Raw genomic sequence first — 16,612 nt, 5'->3', positions numbered from 1 at the left:
CCACCATATTATCACACTCAGTTCAGAGGACCACCATATTATCACACTCAGTTCAGAGGGTCACCATATTATCACACTCAGTTCAGAGGACCACCATATTATCACACTCAGTTCAGAGGACCACACTCAGTTCAGAGGACCACCATATTATCACACTCAGTTCAGAGGACCACCATATTATCACACTCAGTTCAGAGGGTCACCATATTATCACACTCAGTTCAGAGGACCACCATATTATCACACTCAGTTCAGAGGACCACCATATTATCACACTCAGTTCAGAGGGCCACCATATTATCACACTCAGTTCAGAGGACCACCATATTATCACACTCAGTTCAGAGGACCACCATATTATCACACTCAGTTCAGAGGGTCACCATATTATCACACTCAGTTCAGAGGACCACCATATTATCACACTCAGTTCAGAGGGCCACCATATTATCACACTCAGTTCAGAGGACCACCATATTATCACACTCAGTTCAGAGGACCACCATATTATCACACTCAGTTCAGAGGGTCACCATATTATCACACTCAGTTCAGAGGACCACCATATTATCACACTCAGTTCAGAGGGCCACCATATTATCACACTCAGTTCAGAGGACCACCATATTATCACACTCAGTTCAGAGGACCACCATATTATCACACTCAGTTCAGAGGACCACCATATTATCACACTCAGTTCAGAGGACCACCATATTATCACACTCAGTTCAGAGGACCACCATATTATCACACTCAGTTCAGAGGACCACCATATTATCACACTCAGTTCAGAGGACCACCATATTATCACACTCAGTTCAGAGGGCCACCATATTATCACACTCAGTTCAGAGGACCACCATATTATCACACTCAGTTCAGAGGACCACCATATTATCACACTCAGTTCAGAGGACCACCATATTATCACACTCAGTTCAGAGGACCACCATATTATCACACTCAGTTCAGAGGGCCACCATATTATCACACTCAGTTCAGAGGACCACCATATTATCACACTCAGTTCAGAGGACCACCATATTATCACACTCAGTTCAGAGGACCACCATATTATCACACTCAGTTCAGAGGACCACCATATTATCACACTCAGTTCAGAGGACCACCATATTATCACACTCAGTTCAGAGGGTCACCATATTATCACACTCAGTTCAGAGGGCCACAGTGCATAATACAGGGAAACATATCAAACATAGCCGATCTACAAGCTCAAAACGTGTCGCAGTGCAACGCATAGATCTGCTATTTTAGATTTTTTTAAATTGGAATCCTCAATTATTTTTCGCTATTCTTGAATTGGAATCCTGAAAAATATAAATTGTATTTAATTTCAAATGCATTTAATTGTTCTTATGTTAACTTTATGAACTTAAAATGCATTGGAAATAAGAAATACTAGTAGTACTAGTCATTAAGCTACTAATATAGACTGAAGTAATTAAAGCGGCTCATGTTTGCATGTTTGGAATGGTAACAGCTGAAATCAATAATATACTATTATAGTATTACGATAACAACCCGAGGGCCGCATTAAGTGAAAGTGGGGGCCACATGGCCGTGTCGGCAAGGGTTGAGCGAGGAGAGTGTCCTCGTCTGGAGACAAGGGTTGAGCTAGGAGAGTGTCCTCGTCTGGGGACAGATAGTTTGTCAGTCAGTAGAATGAACTCTTTGTGTTATCCTTTTAGCCTTAAAGGACAACTCGGTCCTAAATAACATCTAGGCTCATCTTCCTACTCATATTGATCCATAATGACTGTCCATGGGGTCTATTAGGCACAAATGCTCCTGTTGTCCAGTTTCCCCAGCAGAACCCAGTGGAGCCTATAAGCCTATCACTTTTACACTATGTGTTGCGGTCACAAGTGATATTTCTTTTCATGAACACGTTACAGTTGTCATTACAAAGTACAAACACATCCATGCCTTGGTTGTCCCACACACTGCTAAACACATGTTAGGCTGTTCTGTGTTTTGACAAGTCCCAGAAAAGACTGAAGGCTGTGATTGGCCAGTACAGTCACTTTGATTGGCAGTTGTGCAGAATGCTCACCCCCCAAATGAGAGTGGTGGTTCGTGTGGGACAACCAAGGCATGGATGTGTTTGTACTGACAAATAGTAACACGTTCATGAGAAAGTTAAATGTTGTCCTGTGATTTGTTTTCTAGTTCCAGAAGAGAAGCAGAACTCACCAGCCTCCTCTGACTCACCCAACTACACCCAACTCTGAATGACTACACCCAACTACACCCAACTACACCCAACTCTGAATGACTACACCCAACTACACCCAACTCTGAATGACTACACCCAACTACACCCAACTCTGAACGACTACACCCAACTACACCCAACTCTGAATGACTACACCCAACTACACCCAACTACACCCAACTCTGAATGACTACACCCAACTACACCCAACTCTGAACGACTACACCCAACTACACCCAACTCTGAACGACTACACCCAACTACACCCAACTCTGAACGACTACACCCAACTACACCCAACTCTGAATGACTACACCCATGAAGAAAGAGGGCGATAGAAGTGAACTCAAAACAACAGCATCATGAAAACCATTGTTGTCACTTCACTATGTAGCCGCTGGAAAAATAAATATACCTTATGTGCATCATGTTAAACACTTGTGGTATGAAGATGTAGAAATATCCCCCCCCCCCCCCTCCCTCCCTCCCCTCTCTCTAAACACATGGTTTGAATAGGGACATCCTCTGACAGTTTATTTAAGGGAACTACTTTGCATTCTTTTATGTGATGTAAAACCTGCAACATACGTTTGTGTACTTTACAAAAACTTACTGAATGGTTTTCTTAGAATTCAGGAGAATTCAAAGTCATAAAACTGTGACTAAATGTCTGATTTATACATAAAGTCTCGTCACAACTGTAACGTGTGAGTGTTTGTGTATTACGCTGTGTGTTTGTGTCTAGTACTGGATAAAATGGGCAAATTAGAAATCATACATGTTATTTAACGCACTTGACATTCTTGCAAATTGCAAAGTGCTGCAGGGTTTAAAAACAAAACAACAGAGGCAACCAAACTGTTTACATGATGGAACCCAACTAGGCTAGATAGTAGGTTTGTCATCATGAGGTTCTACTCTAAGGTTCATTGATTGATTGATTGAAGAATGTATTGTCAGTTTGCATAGGAAAAGGTAGTTTCATTCCAGTACAGCTCAGTGGTACAAGGTCACAGGGGTGTCGCACCAAATTCTGGGCCCTGGGTACAAGGATTCACTGCGGGCCCCCCATGAATATTCTTGATAGGGGGAAAGGGGATAGGCAGATATACAAGCTCACAGCGCGGCACCGAGTGCTGTGCTGCAAGCTTGTAGATCTGCTATTTTTGAAAAATCGTGAAAAAGTCTTTGAATATTTCAAATCCTTCTGTTTTTTTGAAAACCTGCTTTCTATTGTATGTCAGTGGTGCTCAAACTTTTTCATGTGAAGGACCCCCCAAACAATGCAAAATAAAAGGTGTTTACAATAGAAATATCTGGGGGAGGTTAAGGATAGGCTTTGTTTTCTTTTTCCAGTTTTGAGTGGCAGCAGTTTTAAAGGAAGGTAAGGGTTTACACTCCTTTAAGGGCTTTCCACGTTTTGGCGGCATAGCAGGTGAACTTATTTGACCCTTACAACGCCTCGCAGCGTGAGACGTTGAGCTTGTAGCTTGTAGATTTTTGGCTAAGGTTCTCAGAACACGGACGTTAGGGTTAAAGTGGTTAATATAAAAAAGGAGAAAAATGTTTTTTTTTATCACGCAAAGATTTGGAGGACCCCCTGTTGAAGACCCCTGTTCTATAGTATATGCCATTTATGTTTTGCTTCTTGTTTTTTACTACGGTCTGTCATTCAATGTTATGAGTTTTCTTTTTTTTTCTTTTTTTTAATCTACATTTAAATAGGCTAAGTCATGTGCATTCTTGAGCTTATCCTTTTAGTTGACCTTGTACCAGTGAAATGTACCGCACATGGGGTTGTGAGCTTGTAGAGTAGTAGGGGTGTAACGATACATTTTAACAATGATGTGATACATATCACGATACATGGTTAACGATACGATACATGGACGATATTGGTTCATTCATGGCGATACGATTCCATTCAATGATTTAAAATCGATATAGTAACTATTTAGCAAAGACATTTTTGAAGGGAAAAATCTATTATTATGGATATAAATAAGTAAACACTGTGATTCTCTAGGAAATACATGGACATTATATTTCAACACATATGGATAAACCCACACCTTGACATGAACACAGAGATTACACACATTTATCGATAGACCAAGAGTAGCGATATGGAATGGAAAAGTAATTAAACCCCTCTTTTTCATTTTCCTTCTTATAATTGCTAAATACAAGGCACAAATACTTAGTTTCCATACAATCAATGATTTGCATTGCAAAATGATTCGATAGCGATTATCTACATTGTAAAACGATACCGATACGATACAAAACCAAAACAATGTTTAGCTTTTGCATAACGATACAGTAGATCATTGAGAATTAAAATAGATTTTGATTCTGTTACTATATTATTATTATTATTGTTACACCCCTATAGAGTATAGATCTATGTTTGTTACACAACAGTCTGTTACTATATTATTATTATTATTGTTACACCCCTATAGAGTATAGATCTAAGTACATTAAATTCCCCCCCTCCCCCCCATGGTTTCTTGGGCTGGATATGGCCGCCTGGAACGGTTGTTCAAGTGCAGCTAAACTTGGCATGTTAGTAAACGTGCCACAATTAACCATAATGCATTGCACCTGTGCAGCTGACCTGCGGAACCTGGGAATATACCATTCTGTCAAGATGGGGAGAATACAAGTGTGGAGAATATAATTACCTTGTTAAAGTGACCATTATTTTGTTACATTTTTAGTTTTTTTTACTGTAATTTAACAACATAATAACCAGCACAGATAGACAAAGAGACATTCATGGATTCATGGATGGAAAAGTAACTTTTATTTTACCCCCCTGGACCCAGGGTATGGCAGCTGCATACCCCTGCCATACCCAATTGACGCCCCTGAACAGTACTCATTAATGGACATGTCAGTTTTCACTTCAATGTAAATGAGCCAGAGTTAGCCACAGGCTAATTTTCATCTGTAGTCCCTGGACCTTAGTGGTGATCAACCCCCCCAATCCAACCCTTGATGCTGAGTGCCAAGCAGGGAGGCATCGGGTCCCATTTTTATAGTCTTTGGTATGACCTGGCCAGGGAATTGAACCCCCGACCTCCCAGTCTCAGGGTGGACACTCTAACCACAAGGCCACTGAGCTGGACACTTCTTAAGGCTCTGTGTTGTCCATGCCTGATGCTTTACCCCGCCCTTTAATATCCCTACACTTCTTTGCCTTACTACTTTGAAAAACATTTTTAAATAGTTCAAATAGCTGATCTACAAGCTCACAACGTGTCGATGTAGATTGGCTATTTGAAGTATTTTAAAATGTTTTTTTTTTTTTTTTAAATTAGGAAAAAAAAAAGGTAAAGAAGTTTAACCATGGATGAAAATATAGGCTACTGTAGCTGTTAATGTGCATGAAAGAACTGAGGTTGAGGTTACATGTGAACACTAGAGGGCGCCAGTTGTCCACTCCTAGGACCAGAGAACAGACTGTAAGCTCATATAGGCCTACTGTAATAATTAGCCAACACCGAAGCACTGAAGAAGAATTAAAAAAAGACACCACTTCAAAGTCAAAAGGAAAAACAAAAAGGAATAAATCTTTATTTGGGTCAGAAGGAGTTCAAACAAGGAGCACCGGGGGTCGTCAACCCGCCCTGGACCGCAGTGTGCATCAACACCCATCTAGTGTGAGCGTTAAAGGAACAACATGTCACTCTGTCCTGTGTTTATGTAAACACAACAATATGGACCTTTATTTTACCCATAATCCCCCTCTATAGCAGTAGTCATCAGCTGCTGTTGTATAGAACAGTGTTTCTCAACCACTGTGCATGGGGACCTTTGGTGTGCCCCTGAGAAGGGTCAAGTGTGCCCCTTGAAACTGCTTGAAAGCCTGTATTGTATTTATCATTTTAAAAATGATTTAAACTAGTGAAAACAGCCGGTCTACAAGCACACAACGCCTCGCGGTGCGAGGCGTTGTGCGCTTGTAGATCGGCTGTTTTCACTACTGTTGTGCCACAGCCTTGTATGATGAAGCAGGGCTTCACTTTGCCAAGAAATGTAAGAATTTGAATCTCGGAGATATGAGGTTTCTTCCCGACAGTGAGGATATTTACACCTCCGTATTATGTTGGTGTGACCATGGATTCTTGGGACATGAAAAGTTGAGCCCATGCAGAAAAAAGGTTGAGAAACACTGCTACAGAGCAGTGAAGTCATGATGTCATTCTCTCATCCCCCGGTTCACAAATCTCTTTGGAGAATAATATTGGGTCATCTTAAATCCTCTCATATAAGCATTGTGGTCCAAAAATAAACAAACTGTCTCCTCAATATTGTCGGGGAGGAGGCTCTGTATGGTTTATGATAGTCAGTCACTCATATTTGATACAGTCTGTTTCTGGTGAAAATATAACTAATTGGGCGACAGTAACATTAGCGTTTTCTCACCATCAGTTGATTCTTCATGTCCATATGAGATATCCACAAATCGCTGAGATAATTTCTTTATGTTTGGAGCACAGATATGAAAAAAAGTCTTATGGGAATTCAGAAAGGAGGGAAAAAAGGTGAACCGGGTAGGATGGGTAAATGACCTCAGACTTCCTTACTCTGGACTGTTAGTAAGGGGAACATAAGAAAATCTGCAAAGTAAATCGTTACCAAGAAATGTCTTCACCAATGTGTTTCTAATGGTGTGTAATAATATGTACTAAAAGGTTGAAATTCAACTCCCGGGGGAAACCTCATAAAAAAATGATTTGTGTTTGTGTCCCATTAACTTTACTATACAGGAAAATAAATACAAAAAATAACTATGCTTTAAGGAACATGTGAGGGGTCAAACTAGGGGTTTTCATGATGCTGAATCCATTGCAAGCATTTGTTTTGCACGAAAAACATTCCTTGGGCTAAAATCGGACACACAAAACGATGGTTTAGTGATGAATCATCACTTTTCAACGTTTTGTGCGGGCCATTTGTAGCCCACAAAACGGCCCACGATTTACTTGGCAGATTGGTCAAATATCTTATGATTCCCTTACTATGTCAGATTACTGTACGGTGGTGGTGTTTGGCTGCAGAATGGCTAAAACATGCACATGTTCTTTTTACATAAACACAGGTCAAAGTTACACACTCTGCCTTTAAGCTACTCATCATTCATCACAACAACGACGTGAACGCGGTTTTCCTTCAGAATAAAACAGTCTGGGTTTGGACAGACCCGTCCGTCCGTCAGTCCAACGATTAAAACAAAACAACCACAAAGACAAAACATCACATAAGAGGAGGTCCCGCTTTTCCCAATCCTTAATTTAATCATCATCATCATCATCATTAATAAACATCGTTAACCAACATGCAGATGTGTTTAATTACTTCCATTAGCAGACAGAATCCCAACAGTAGGGGGCGAGGGGGAGCCAACCGTCCGTCAGTCATCGGTCAGTCGGTCGATTGTGATTGGCTACGGAGGTGGAAGGCGAGTCGTTATGTTAAAGGAGTCATCCAGACCAAAACACATATAGGGTTAAATCTGCCTTTTATCATACCCCATTGTTTTCATAGCTGCCCCTGTTGCTAGATATCGGCTGCCCCGTTGCTAGATTTCACGGGCTCTCTCATAACTAACAGAGTAGATAGTCTTTATTCTAGTGCGGTTATTTTTTTAGCTTCAAAGTTAGTATTTTTTTATTGGATTGTGTTTACACAACGTCCTGAGACCAACCGTTTGACAAGTAAGGGTGCCTGTGAGGTCAAAACAGCGGTTTGGTTGGTCTCAGGACGTTGTGTAAACACAATCCAATAAAGATTTAACCCTATATGTGTTTTGGTCTGAACGACTCCTTTAAAGGGAGGAGAGGTTTTCTTTTCACAGCAAGAGGCGGGCGGATCGTCGTAAACCACAGCGGGCGTCTTGAATGTTTAACCCCTTCTTCGGTCGTACTTACTTCGCCCTATGGCGAGATTCTCGACCGCAAACAACAGCCGATCTCAAAGACCTCTGTGGGCTCGTAGATCGGGCCGTTCATGAAACGAAATCGCCCGAGATAACGTCGACACCAAGTTGACGTTTCCTTTTTTTTCCCTGTTTTTTACTTCAAAAAAGGGCGACGTTTGCGTTTCTCCTTTGGCGGCGGCATCCTGCGATCTTTCAATTTGAACAAAAAACGTTTGGTTAATATATCTATATATGTACGTATATACACATCGTTATCAAAATAAATCTCTCCATTTAAAGACATTTCCAATCAACAGGATGCACGCCTTGCTGTCAAAATTAACTTTCTGGGTTTTTGTTTTATTTAATGTTGTTTTAATGTCAGACGGTGGGGGGGGGGGGGGGGGGGACGGGGTGTTAATGTTAAAGAAAAACCTAACAGAAAAACAGAGACCTCAACATAAACATAAGTGCATACGACGCATTAGGCTCCGCCTCCCTCCAGATCGATGGCTGTGTCTTCTTTAGAAGCCTGTAACACACAAACATAGAAAGACTTGAACAAAACATTTCTTGTCTGAATACAAAACACTGATGCTGACCTTCAAAGCAGCCAAAGGTACGGCTCCTCCTGAGTCCTCCATACCTCCAAAACCTGATCAACCCCTACACCCCCACCCGTTCACTCAGATCAGCCAACACAGGGATGCTGACAGAACCCTCGCTAAAAACCCCAGGGTAATAATAATAGGGGAATAAACTCCCTGTTGCACTTAGAACAACGGACTCACTCGCTAGCTTCCGCCGTGGACTGAAGACTCACCTTTTCAGACTCCACCTAAACCCTTAGCACTACTGAAACACTCAATGACCATACAGGAAGCTAGTTAGCATTTGTTTTTAGGTTTATTAGAATCCTTTTTTCTTTACTGATTAGATTTGTTTTCTAGATTGATATTCCTATGCATTTGTTATATTGCTGTTGATGTTCTGACATGTTATCTTGTTTATTATAGTGATGTTTTATCTGCTTATTGTAAGTCGCTTTGGATTAAAAGTGTCTGCTAAATGCCTAAACTGTACAGTACACTGTAAACTAAACTGGTGTAGGAGGCATTTGGAGTGGAAAATGTAATATTAATATATATATATATATATATATATATATATATATATATATATATATATATATACACACACACACACACACACACACGTATATATATATGTGTGTGTGTGTGTGTGTGTGTGTGTGTGTGTGTGTGTGTGTGTTTGTAAGGTTTTATAGCTATAAATCATAAATCATGCTCTAATTTACATATGGGGGATATCTTTCACAATAATAACATATGTACATGTTCTAGACATTCTAATGATCACCAAAAAAAAAGTACAGGCATTTTACTGAGTTTCAGTGAAAAAGTGAGATGTTGTTCGTCCAGACTCTGGACTCCAGAGATCTTTAAGTGGTGTGAATGTCAGCCTCTGTGGGGGGTATTTATATGCAAATATCCTGGCCAATGGCATTGTAATACTAAACAATAGGATCCAAAGGTGATGTTTAGGTGGTAGGGGGAGCTAAAATAAAATCATTTAAACCTTTTTTTTTGTTGATAAAATACAAATGTTGTAATATTGCAACAGGGCTCTTACACGGTTAGAAGAATCTCTTCTGGTCGATGGCGTAGGTTTTCCCCACTGGAAGCTTCCTGAAGAATAAACTGTTGCCTCGACTCATGTTGCCCTGGAGAGGAAGACAACGCAACAATTAGAACTACGTTTAATTATATGCATACAGTACATACTGTACAGTACATACTGTACAGTACTTACTGTCAGGGACGTGCTGGGCCCCTGATTCAGCCTGGGAAAAAGAGTTGTAGAGGCCCTCATTGCGCGCTATAGAGAGAGATCTCTCTCTATAGCGCTGCTGCTACTCAAAGATTTGCCATTTCAGATCATGACAAGTGACAAGCCAGTGGGCCAATTACATGAGTTATATTTCGTCGTTGTCGGGTGGAAACCTTGTACGTCCAAAACCGTTTGTTTTGTATTTATCATTTTAAAAATGATTTAAACAAGTGAAAACAGCCGATCTACAAGCACACAACGCCTCGCACCGCGAGGCGTTGTGTGCTTGTTTTTCACTACTTTTGTGCGACGGCCATGTATGATGAAGCAGGGCTTTGCTTTGCGAAAAAAATTATTAATTTGAAACTTGGAGATACAAAGTTTCTGCCCGACAGTGACGATTTACTTTGCTGGCCGCCCAGCCCCAAAAATGGAACGAAGGCCGACATTTTATTTATTTATTTTTTCCTAATGGCCGGCCTGGACCGGCCGGGAATGAACCGGCCGTTGGGGAGTTGTCCCGCTTTGAGCAATGGCCAGCACGTCCTTGTGATACTGTACAGTACCTCCCAGCTGACCATGGATACTGTACTAGAGTTTAAACTGGTACATGTGCTGTTGGCATCAGCTGCAGTGCGATTGTGTGTGTGTGTGTGTGTGTGTGTGTGTGTGTGTGTGCGTGCGTGCGTGCGTGCGTGCATTACCTAAGAGTTCAGATGTCTCCAACAGTGCGTGTGTGTGTGTGTGCGTGCATTACCTCAGAGTTTAGATGCAGTGTGTGTGTGTGTGCATTACCTCAGAGTTTAGATGCAGTGTGTGTGTGTGTGCGTGCATTACCTCAGAGTTTAGATGTCTCCAACAGTCCACCCAGGTAGGATAAACGGAGGCGTAGGGCGGTAGGCCTCCTGCCAGCCTAGAGAGAGACATTATGACATCATTATATCAGTGGTAGGCCTCCTGCCAGCCTGGACAGACAACATGACATCATTACATACATGTAGCTGTGAACAGGGTTCCTACACATTTTTACCAATTCATTTCCAAAATGTTTCCAGAATATTTAACCCAATTTCCAGGACTATATAACAACAATTCAGCTCAACAAAAGGCCGCTTACTCCTATGTGCAATATGCCTAAAGACAGGTAGTGTATGCCAGTGGTTCTCAACCTTTTCAGGCTGTGACCCCCGAAATAATCATGTTTTAACTGGGGACCCCCCCCCACCCTGACGAGCACTAAGAGTTGAGGAATTTTCTATAACACGTTTCTATTGTGAAAATAGCTGATCTGCTATTTTCACAATTTCTGCCTCTAATATTTGACAATTTGGCCAATGTTTAATTTGTCATTTCAGAGGTATTAACAAAATCAATAACCAAAGACAATGCATAGCTATTTCTTCCAGGACCTTCAAGGACCCTTGATACATTCCAAAACCTTTCCTAACTGAAAAAATATTTTTCTAATTTCAAAATATTTCCAGGAATTTCATGACCGTGGGAAACCCTGTCTTTATGCTAGAATAACACCATTAGTAAGGGAAAGTTAGCCTCATGCTGGACCAATCTGGGAACTAAATCATTACCAATATCTTTCTGCACAGATGTGTTCATAAAGGTGTCTACTATCACCTCTGAACCTTTTCAATCCTTTGGGAAACTTTGTGAGAGCCAAAGTCGGGGGTATCCCAAGGGCCTGGGATTAAAGGGGGAAAATGTGTCAATATGAGCGTATGAGGTGAGTAATTTGGGTATTGTGGGGCTGCTAAATCCAATCCAACCATTAGTTATCAGTAAAAATAATCACTCCTTGGCCATAAAATAGGCCACATAAAATATTGGCAATAAAAAAAATGGTTGGAGTAGGGTTTGAATTCAGGAAAACTATTCAAGATCAGGCCAGTAAGCACACATCATGACACACAGGATAACATGTTACAATCTGACAAGGAACACTCAAACACAGGGTTTAAAGCATAGGGACTAACAGGACACAGGTGAACTCGAATGACATGATTAGCTAAGCCTTAGCCATTAGGCCTTTTTTATGGCCAAGGAGTCATTTTAACTGATAACTAATGGTTGGAATGGATTCAGCAGCCCAGAAATACCCTAATTACACACATGTATTTTATTTTATCCCTTTTAATCCCAGGCATCCCGATACACCCAGCTAACTTTCCCTTATCATCATCAGTGCAGGGTCTGGCATTTATCATTTTAGGGGCCACTTTGGTGTTGTCCACTGTTTGAGGGCACAAAGGCCAAATGCCAGGGCAGGAAGGCCATCAAATGAAACAACATATTGGTCCATTGGAAATGATAGGGATGATATGATAACCTAATCTGCAGTGAAATAGATAAATGATGGTATTTACAATCTGATCAAAGTCACTGGATTGGTTTAAAGATGGGGGACTCGACAAAATATCATGTCATGTCATGTCATGTCATGTCATGTCATGTCATGGTGTCCACCGTACGTGACAAGAAAGAGACACTGGTGTCTACTGTCTACATATTGACCAGACAGAGACAGAGGAGAAAGTGGTACAGTCAGCTGGGGCATTAAAGGGATATTCCACTTTCAACAGGGAAACACCGCATGGGCTTTTTCTGCTCACGTATTAGGAGGGTAGTATGAGTCACCAGAAAGTGAAAACATTTTAGCACTCATCTTTTCTTTTCTCTAAACGAAGTTGTCCTTTAACTGTTTTACTGCTACGGACGTTCCCGTTCGCCCCAATTCTCTGTGTCGCGTCGTGCCAATACGGCCGTTTGTTAGTTTACCTTGTTGATGTCCGTAAGCTGATGAGGGGTCGCGCCGCCGTGTACTGTAATCACATCGACCGCAGTGATGGTCTTAAAAATCCCTTATGTGTTAACATCAACGGAGACCAATTCTCTTCCGTGTTGATTTCTCTGGCCCTGTGGCTCTGTGGCCAGAGACTGGTCTCAATGGATGGCAACACATGACGGCCAAATTCACATTAATTCTTGCATGACGCCGCCCTCTGCTGCCTGGTCTGCCAAAGTGCATGTTGCACAATCCCAAAAAAATAAATAAATGTCTATCTATCTACTATAACGTCGCAAAGGTAAGCCGCTTTTTGCTGGCGCCAGACCCAATAAATAAATAAAACATCTAGCAGTAAAAGAGTTAAGGTGAAATCCCCTTTTTTCAGAGTTGCATTGGTCCTCACCAATGCAACTCCCCTTTGCAACATGTTCCTCAACAATGGCTGTTGGCCTTAAAACGGTTGTGTTACAAGGAGTTGGTCCTGGTGGACCACATATTTAGAGATGGGGGTCCTTGGCCAAATGCAGTACAATGTCAGGATACAGGAGACGTCTGTCAGAAAGGGTCCATGAGGTGATCTTACCCGCAGTTGTTGACGGCCATGAGGTTTGACACCAACACGAAGGGGTAGGTGAGGATACTGGCGAAGAACTGTACACACAGAGAGAGAAGATTGTTTATTAATATTAGCACACACACACACACACACACACACACACACACACACACACACACACACACACACACACACACACACACACACACACACACACACACACACACACACACACACACACACACACACACACACACACACACACACACACACACACACACACACAGTTTACTGTTCTGTGCAGTGGTGGAAAAAGTACTCAAATGTGTTACTTAACCCATTTAGGCCTAGAATTATTTTATGCTTTAACCAGTGAAAAATAGCAGATATACAAGCTCACAGCTCGGCACCGCAAAGCAAAGACACCGTTTATCCCGTTGTGTCCTGAGCTGTGGCACAAATAGCGATGGGACGATATATAAACATTTCATATCACGATTATTGTGACAAAAGAAATTTAAGCGATTTACGATATTATCACGATAATCAAAATCCGTTATCCTGGGGCAGAACATATGCCAATAAATAGCAGATCTACAAGCTCACAACGCGACGCGTTGTGAGCTTGTAGATCTGCTATTTTATGGCAAAGACATTTATAGAGAGTGAAAAAAGACTGTATCAAGTACGTATATTATAAGTACCTTTTACCAATAGAGGGTTTAAATGGTACCGGAAATGCAGCTCTGCAAGAGCTGCTTGATCCCAGTGCATGACGGAGGACGATATCACCATAAATTAAATCTCCACGATACGATACAAGTGTTTTTTATCGCGATAAACGATAATACCGCTTATCGTCCCATCACTAGGGACAAAACATTCTCAGACGGGGTCAGAAGGTCAGCGTTCAAATCCATATCAAGTTGGTTTACGGTAGAAGCATGAAAATAACTATGATCGATATTTCTTGGGACGGTCGATACATTTGAATCCTGACGGACATTGGAAACATCCATTTCAAATCCTCTCATAAAGTAGGGTGTTTTGGGCCGGGCCTGAAATCTATGCTAATTAGTCGGGCCGGCCCAGTTAGGGCCAGGTCTCAACTTACTGCTGTCACATACAGTAATTATGTAACACCACATCACTGTGACTCACTGACATCCTTGTTATTGTCTGACGTCACGTGACATCATTTCCTGTACTGACAGTCAGACAAGCTACGAGATTTCTCAGGGTATAAAAGTCCATATATGGTCATTCCCAGAAAAAGAAAAAAAAAACTTTTATGCCCATACATGGAGATTTCTGATGTCATAAATCCCAGGCCGAAAATGAGAATGTTAGGGTACCCCTTATGCCCATATATGGAGATCCACAGGCATCAAACCAAGGCCCTAACTCACCAAGGCCCTGCTTGGCATTTCTTACGTACGTTTTATGCCCATGTATGGAGATTCCTATATTGTCAATATTAAGGATATTATGTTATCAATATTAAGGACATATCTGGGAATGCCCATATTTGGTAATGTCCATATATGGTCATGTTTTGACATGACACATCTATCATGAAGGGGTCTCCATATATGAGTAACTGGTCCCATATACATATACATGTCACCCTGAGGTCGCAAGTCACCCTGAGGTGTCTTACTAGTTATGTAACTGGAATACCTACTGCTGTCACATACAGTACATACAGTTACTGTATGTACTGTATGTACAGTACATACAGTACATACAGTTACTGTATGTACTGTATGTACAGTACATACAGTATAACAGATGTTCTACTCACTCCGGTCACTGCCTGGGAACAGTTCTTGATCTCTCCTGTGTGACTCATCTGTAGAGACACACAAAAACACAAACACAACGTCATGTTTTATCTGTGCAAAGACAAACACCAACAACACAACAATGAATGGGCCTGTCTACAAGATGCACAACACCTCCGAAATACACATGTACCTGACAAACTACTTCCAAAACATCGAGGATGTTCACGATCACAACACCAGAGGCAGCTCCACTAATCCTGTTCAACCTAGATTTAACACTAAACAAGGCTCAAATGTGTTCTCCTGCTATACCATCAACATGTGGAACGCCCTTCCACAAGCCTTAAAGGAGAGCAAATCCCTAGCCTCCTTCAAAATCGGTATGAAAAGTCACCTTCAGGCGGCTGCTACCCAAGACTTTTTGTTCTGCTTTTGTAATTGATGTTATCCTATTTATAGTACTGTGTTCTATCCGTCTGTCTTTGAATGTTATATGACATACTTAAAGTGTGGTTCCTGTGGAAATAGGCCGTACAGCTTTCTAGGATCTCCTTTTAGTTGACCTTGTACCAGTGATTTGTACTGTCATGAAACTGTACTTTTTCCTACTGCAAACTTCTAATAAATTCTTCAATGAATTCAATCAACTGTACTGACACACAAACACACCTGTCATGTTTCACACACTTTTAACATTTATACAATAGCCATGTTTCCTTAAACTTATTCAAATTAGATTTAGGGAAGCGAATTATCAGAAATGCGTATTAAGACAAAGCGAATTTAGCCCGTTTCCACTTGCGGGTGTCATTCGAATCAGCGACGCTCGCATGGGTTGACAGAGTGCTCATCCTGCAAGTCTCAGCGTCCTCTGGAAGGTGGCCGATCTGCAAGCTCACAGCGCGGCGCGGAGACGCGGATGCGAGCTGCTGTGAGCTTGTAGATCGGCCACTTTTGGCACGCAACACCGTGTGATGAGGACGGGTTAGCCACGGATGGCTTGACTCTGCTTTTGACTGAAAACGGGAGGAATTTACACACGGTCCGTGGTGTCACTCCGTGTGTAACAAACAACCTGTTTGTTTTGTGGGCAATAAACGCTATACAATGGACGTTAAGCAGCAGGGGAAAGTGTTAAGCTGGAGGACGATATGGACCCAGAACGTCATAATGTATTCACATTTATGAAAAGGTTGAGAACCCTTGCTTTAAAACACAGTGAGGGCAGAGAGAGAGAGAGACCCTCTTTTCCAGGTGCAGATTACATCCTATGATAGGCACTGGTTTTACACTTCAAAGAGAGAATTTAAATGAGGAGGATAAAATCCCAATTAAAACCTTATGAATGAATCCAGACCAATGCTGATCTCTCCTAGTCTCAGTTATGCTCTTATTAATATTTAGGCAATAAAAAAATTAAATTCATAAGAAAGTTAGCTATAGTAGC

General features: G+C 41.4%; 2 protein-coding genes across 3 annotated transcripts in view; one reads left to right on the top strand and one right to left on the bottom strand.

Moving 5' to 3' along the window:
- LOC308288953 (uncharacterized protein) overlaps positions 1 to 2,258 on the top strand; it is a gene marked incomplete at its 3' end in the record, with an annotated part of 20,357 nt that extends 18,099 nt beyond the window's left edge. The window contains exon 6 of the mRNA XM_080730426.1: positions 2,197 to 2,258. Coding sequence (XP_080586552.1) covers positions 2,197 to 2,258 — 62 coding nt within the window. The remainder of the gene's footprint in view (positions 1 to 2,196) is intronic.
- A 3,975-nt stretch (positions 2,259 to 6,233) lies between these two features.
- Positions 6,234 to 16,612, bottom strand: part of LOC308288240 (mitochondrial carrier homolog 2-like) — a 36,114-nt gene continuing 25,735 nt past the window's right edge. Inside the window, exons 10-14 of one of the 2 annotated variants that reach the window (XM_080729623.1) lie at positions 15,183 to 15,230; positions 13,406 to 13,473; positions 10,860 to 10,935; positions 9,814 to 9,915; positions 6,234 to 8,693 (exon numbers count right to left, since the gene is read on the bottom strand). In XM_080729623.1, the coding sequence (XP_080585749.1) occupies positions 9,829 to 9,915; positions 10,860 to 10,935; positions 13,406 to 13,473; positions 15,183 to 15,230 (279 nt within the window). In that variant the 3' untranslated portion in view covers positions 6,234 to 8,693; positions 9,814 to 9,828. Of the gene's footprint in view, positions 8,704 to 9,813; positions 9,916 to 10,859; positions 10,936 to 13,405; positions 13,474 to 15,182; positions 15,231 to 16,612 lie in introns of both variants that reach the window. The other variant, XM_080729622.1, reaches the window with a different exon arrangement.

The sequence above is a fragment of the Nannobrachium achirus genome (assembly GCF_963921795.1).
Source record: "Nannobrachium achirus genome assembly, chromosome: 7".
NCBI classification, from domain to species: domain Eukaryota; kingdom Metazoa; phylum Chordata; class Actinopteri; order Myctophiformes; family Myctophidae; genus Nannobrachium; species Nannobrachium achirus.
The sequence above is the reverse complement of the archived record's forward strand: the minus strand, read 5'-3'. Positions and strand labels throughout refer to the sequence as shown.